The 6,000-nt window shown below is 33.6% G+C and overlaps 1 protein-coding gene across 2 annotated transcripts in view; it reads right to left on the bottom strand.

Annotated features, from left to right (window-relative positions):
* Window positions 1–668: 668 nt before the first annotated feature.
* Window positions 669–6,000, bottom strand: part of LOC144845416 (tyrosine-protein kinase receptor Tie-1-like) — a 38,182-nt gene continuing 32,850 nt past the window's right edge. For both annotated transcript variants that reach the window (XM_078702730.1, XM_078702731.1), the window contains one exon: window positions 669–1,619. In XM_078702730.1, the coding sequence (XP_078558856.1) occupies window positions 1,500–1,619 (120 nt within the window). In that variant the 3' untranslated portion in view covers window positions 669–1,499. The remainder of the gene's footprint in view (window positions 1,620–6,000) is intronic.

Here is a 6,000-nt window from a genome sequence, read left to right as displayed (position 1 = left end):
AGAAAGTAGTACTTCTGCATCATTTGCCATTATTTTCATGTTTCTAGGATGTATGGTTTTTAATGGTCTCAAATCTTAAAAGTTGCGACTTTTTGGTACAAGTTTTATGCTTCTAACTAAATTTGAAGTATTTTGGGTCTAAGGAGTCCCACTTTAACACATCACCGAAAATAATCGTTATGATCCCATGAGGGCGCAATTTGTAGCAAACTGAGTTAATCTTATCTAACTCAACTTAAATAGTAAACAGGGTTATATTAGGTAGTTAAAATCAGGACAGAAAGTGTGAACCAACTTTATATACTATCGAGTAAAAATTAAGTAAGTAACGCGCGATTTACCGAAATTTGCCCAAAAGCAACATACCATTAACTGGAGGGCTGGTTTATAATTTTCCCAGTATAATGTTGAGTTCAGATCATATACAGAATGTGACACTTTTTAGGGGAGGGAAATAATATCAGATTGTAATGAGATACACACAAGGATCACGTCACAGACTATTGCTGTCTACATGATGGCGAGTCCCAAATTGGTAATAATCTCAAACCAACAAACTATATAGTGCATTAAGTTCTTTTTCTGGGATTTATGGCGAAAGATGTGAATTATTAAAATTATAAACTCAAACTGTATGTTATTTCAAATTAATAAAATCACCAACCATGCCCAACTGACATTGTCACATTTATTTGATAAACATATATGTAAAATATAGAAAAGTATATATATATATTATTAAAATTTTGATTTTTGTACAAAATAATAACAAAAGAAATAATGGATATAAAACTATTGAATTGCGTAACTTACATTTACTCTAATGATATGCTGACTATAATAACTATCCGTACCGATGGTACGGTTCTAGAAACATAAACAAAATATCTGTTTCTAACATAATTAAATTAACAAGTTTAAATACATTTTCACAGTGAAGTGAAGTGCTCTTTTTAGTCTTTAAGTTTTGGAGAAAAAATGTGTGAGACTTTATATAGGCCTACACAATAATATTCAAAATCAACAAATATAACCCCCACGACTGCCCCACACGCACACATCCCAAAAATGATCTAAACATTAGACTAGCATACACTTTCTAAAAAACGCTGCATTGGTAATTATGTCTACGTTTTAGTTTTTTAATTCAATTTTTATTTTTAATGTTTCAATATTTCTTTACAAATAGGCCTATTGGTTTTTTTTAAATCACTTTTGTATAGGCCTATTCATATTTATTACGTACAGTAATGAATGTTAAAAGTAATTCCATTGTTATCAGCATTGGTTGAAATGACTTGTTTCCAATAGGTCGACAGGACACCCACAATTGGCTTCCTTTTACCATTTTATGTGACACAACCAGAGTGACTGGCAATATTTGTCTTTCGTCTTAGGAATGTAATAACTTATTTACAGTTGCAACGCAATGATGGGAATGTTATATTTCACCAAAATAAATATTTACAAGTCTTTTATTCTTCATTTGTCATTTATTTTCAACACTTTGATGTGTTAAGTAAGAATGATGCCGCACTATTTCCTGGTGGGTTGATATCATCATCTGTGTTGATATCTACATAGGTAAATCCTTCATTATTTTCAACATTCACATACGTCTGCAAATATTTAAAATACGATTGTTAAATATACAGTTAAGTATGTCTGTGCAAAGTATGATTTTGACGATTAAAAGGTTTGTTATCACATAAGCTTATATACATGCATGTATTTCAGATTTTGTATACAATAAAAATGTGTTACAGAAATCACAATGAAAAAACCAATGAATTTCTCTTAAAATGGTCAGAATTCTGCTATAAAAAACAGACAAACTTTGTGCTATAACGATCAGACAGACTTTCTGCCATAAAAACCAGACAGACTTTCTGAAAACTAGACATACTTTCTGCTATAAACCTGACAGACTTTCTGCTAAAAACCAGTGGCCGTATTCACCAATCACACTTAAGTGAGATATTTCCCTTAAACATTAAGTATTTCACTTAACTCAATAAATATTTAATTATTTCCCTTAAATTATATTCACTTGTTTTAATTTTAAGGGTAAGTGATTCCCTAAGCCTAAGTGTGAATGGTGAATACGGCCACAGATATATTTCCTTCTGCTATAACAACCAGGCATACTTTCTGCTATAACAACAGACATACTTTCTGCTCTACCAGACAGACTTTCTTCAGTATTGTATTCACGAAGCAGGATCTCCGAAGAGATACTTTTATATATATAAACACAACAAGAAAAGAACATTAATTCTAAACCGCCCGGTGATATACTGAAATTTAATTAATTAATTTGAAACGATAAGATGAGAAAATCAGTGAGAACGAGAAAAAGTCGCCCCAACCGAGACTCCAACCCGGTCGAAAGCTGTCCTAACCATTAGACCACTTGGGCTTTCATGGTATTGTTCAAACTCGATTGGATAGCGACTCTTTTATTGAAGATCCCACATGATATCAGAGAGCTGTCTATGCATTGCAAGGAACTGGCATGTGTAAAATGGTTCGTCTACAGGTGTAAAACTACATGTCTGGAAAACAGTCCTGATACCAACTCTAACGTATGGCCTACAATGTGTAAATCTGAGGAAGAAGGATATTCTTGACACAAAGAAAAAACACAAAGTAAATTAATTAAAGCAGCGTTGGGTTTACCTAAATTCTGTAGAAACACTGCTCTCCTTCACTCTTTAAATCTTTTCTATTTGTAATATTGTGTTTGATAGTACATACCGCCATAATCTTTCAAAAATGTGTAAATTTGTGGATTTGTGTCAATCATGGTATCTCTGATAGCGTTAAGTCTGCCCTTTTTCACAATGATTTTGACAATTTATTTAACTTATTAAAACCATTTTAATCTGATTCGTGTGAATCTTCATTTTGATATGCTTTATTTTGCTATACAGTTTTTATGTGTTTCTCCTAATGGAGGTGAATAAATTTGAATTTGAATAACAACCAGACGGACTTTCTGCTATAACAGCCAGATTACAACTTATCGGGTGACTCGCCATGAAATGGAAAAATAGCTTGAAAATACACAAATATTTTAAAATTAATGATACTTCCAATACTCTAGTAGCTAGATCAACTTTCGTATGCACTTTGAGGTCTAGAGAATTTGACTTCAGAAATTGGTTTAGGATGGTCAAACAATCATTTTTGGCTTGGTTACACATTTTGAAAATGTGGCGAAAGGTCAAAAGGTCAGGGTGAAAGGTTATAAGACTAAACACCAATAAGTCCTTAAATCTCGACAACCACTAGTCACAGCGAGGTAATTTTGGTCTCAAATTGATCAGAAGGTATACATTTATATTCAGTCAAAAATGACCGGAAATGCCATTTATGACCTTTGACCCACACCCCAGGGCATGCATGTATCTCCGTAACTACTGGTCGTAGACACTTGAATTTGGTCTTAAATTGAAAGAAATATACATTTTGTTATTTGTTACACATTTTGAAAAATGTTACAAAGGTCAAAGGGTCAAGGGTTATATGAAAAAACACAAATAGGTAATTGCATCTCGGCAACCACTGATCGCAGCAAGTCAATTTTAGTCTCAAAATGTTCATTCATATTCAGGCTAATGGTATATTTTAGTTAATTATCAGAAATGCCATTTCTGACCTTTGACCCACATATCAGGGCATCTTCATATCTCTATAATTACTGGTCGTAGAAACTTAAATTTGGTATCAAATTGTTAGAAATACAAATATTTACATTCATGCTAACAGAAAATTTGGTTAAAAGATGACCAAGAATACTAATTACTAATGTTTCAAACAAAAAACAGTCTCTACACAACTTATCCTGAGACAGTGATGTTATACAATAACTGATCTGGCTACTAGAGTAATAATTTATAATACTAGAGGGTGAGATCGCTTCGCTCGCTCCCCCTCTAGGAAGTTTAGACGATGGTTCTCGGAATGATAATGACTCGGGTAAAAAGGACGTTCTCCTTGTAAGTTTTCTGTCGGTTATCATTATTGAAAATGCTTGACATTCGTAAAACTAAACCTACTCTGTTTCACGGTGTCTTAGATGATTAATAACATTTTAAAGTAGGCCTATAGTGTGTATGGCCCTTATAGGGCTGAGGTGGGGAGGCGGAGTTCATTTGAGGGAGGTGCTTATTCAAGGGATATGTTTAATTTTTTGGTTTTAATTATATGGTAACATTTATAATCAAATAAAATCCTCTAATAGATATATGAAAAGTGGTAAAAAAGAATAACAAATGCTTGGTAAATTGTAGATAACAGTGCGATGAATTCTACTACAAATAGTATCATTGTGTTACTATAAATATAATACAATATTGTGTGTATAAATGTGGATGGGCGTTTATTAGATAGTTGGGTTTTGGGAGTGGGGGGGGGGGGGTGTTATTATTCAAAGTGATCATCCTAATAATTAATAAATTATTTAATTTAAACATCTTTTGAAACTAACTTCCGCGACAGAGTGGGCCGTTTCGGCCCAAGAAGGAAGACGTTTTAGACGGCTTGCAACATGGGTAGACATCCCGGTCCTAACAATACACAGATGGCCTACATTTATTCCTGCCAGCTTACTCAATAAAACTCGACTATCGGGATTTCACTCGATTTTAAACAAAATGTCCTATTATCAGATCTCCATATGTAATGTTATAATACTATACCCCACAATATATTCCGATGCTTTATGGCGTATATTTAATTTGATCTTTATTAATTTGAAGTATAATTTTTATTTTTTAACTTCTTCTTCACACGCGTGGGCCGATCCGAAAATAAACAAAAACTGAAATTGCTATAGTATAGCCACAGCCACTAACGGCAAACTTAGTTGAAACCAGGAAGTTGGAAGGTGAACATGTGAACTTATCGTGAACCCGGAAATTACTTTGAAATTTAATTGAAAAATGTTATTATAAAACCCTCTTCCTAAGATAGAAATATGGAACAATATCGTAATAGTGAAAACTGATGTTATCAAATTTACATTTCACGATACATCTGAAATAGATCAGGTAGGTATCCAAGGCAGAGATTTGTCCCGAAGTTTTTCCATTGTGCTCGCCTATGTCAGAATTAACCATAATTTATATAAAAATCGTTTTAATTACACTAGTATAATTGTAGACGAAATTCAATTGTAAAATTTATATGACCGACTTCGGTCGTAAACGATAATATGTCAATTAGTCTTACATTCATATGAATGATGATTAATAAAACTGTTAAAAGCACCTTTGGCTGGTCCCAACATTGACCAAGGGCTTCTCTCGTCCAGTGCCCACCTTAACCAGAGGAGAGGCATAAGTCAATACGTTTGAGGCAGATACTAGATGCAGGGGCTGTTGATCCCACAAATGTGAAAACGCCCACAAATGTGAAAACAACCACAAATGTGAAAACGTATCACCCACAAATGTGAAAACAACCTCAAATGTAAAAAAAAATTCAAATCAAATTTATTGCTAGGCCCAAACAATTTTGATCGGGTTAATGTTCATATATTTAGATACATTGTATTAAGTTGTTTCAATAATTGTGTATTCACGATACGTATGTTAGGGTCGTCGTTAACGCGTTGGATTATTACCATTTGCTGCTCGTGCGCGCTATATTTGCATGTTAACTCGTTGGTTTAATGTACCTAATAGTTGTATTGTTATTTGCTGCGCGCGTGCATACTTCAAGGTCAAGGCCATATTATATCATTGTTGCTTGTACTTGTAGTGTTTGGTTGTCAACTCGTTGGCTTACTATTATGTACGTATAGTTCCAAGTCGATGTTCGATGTTTATTTGCGCGTGCACACGATACTACAAGGTCAAGGTTAAATTGCTACTTGTATGTAGTGTTTGGTTGTTGTTAACTCGTTTGCTTAATGTTATGTAGGCCTACGTATAATTCCAAGTCGATGTTCGATATTTTTTTATTTTTTTTGCACGCGCACACGATACTACAAGG

Source organism: Antedon bifida, chromosome 6 (genome assembly GCF_963402885.1).
Source record: "Antedon bifida chromosome 6, ecAntBifi1.1, whole genome shotgun sequence".
Lineage (NCBI taxonomy): Eukaryota > Metazoa > Echinodermata > Crinoidea > Comatulida > Antedonidae > Antedon > Antedon bifida.
This window is presented reverse-complemented; position numbering and strand designations above follow the sequence as displayed.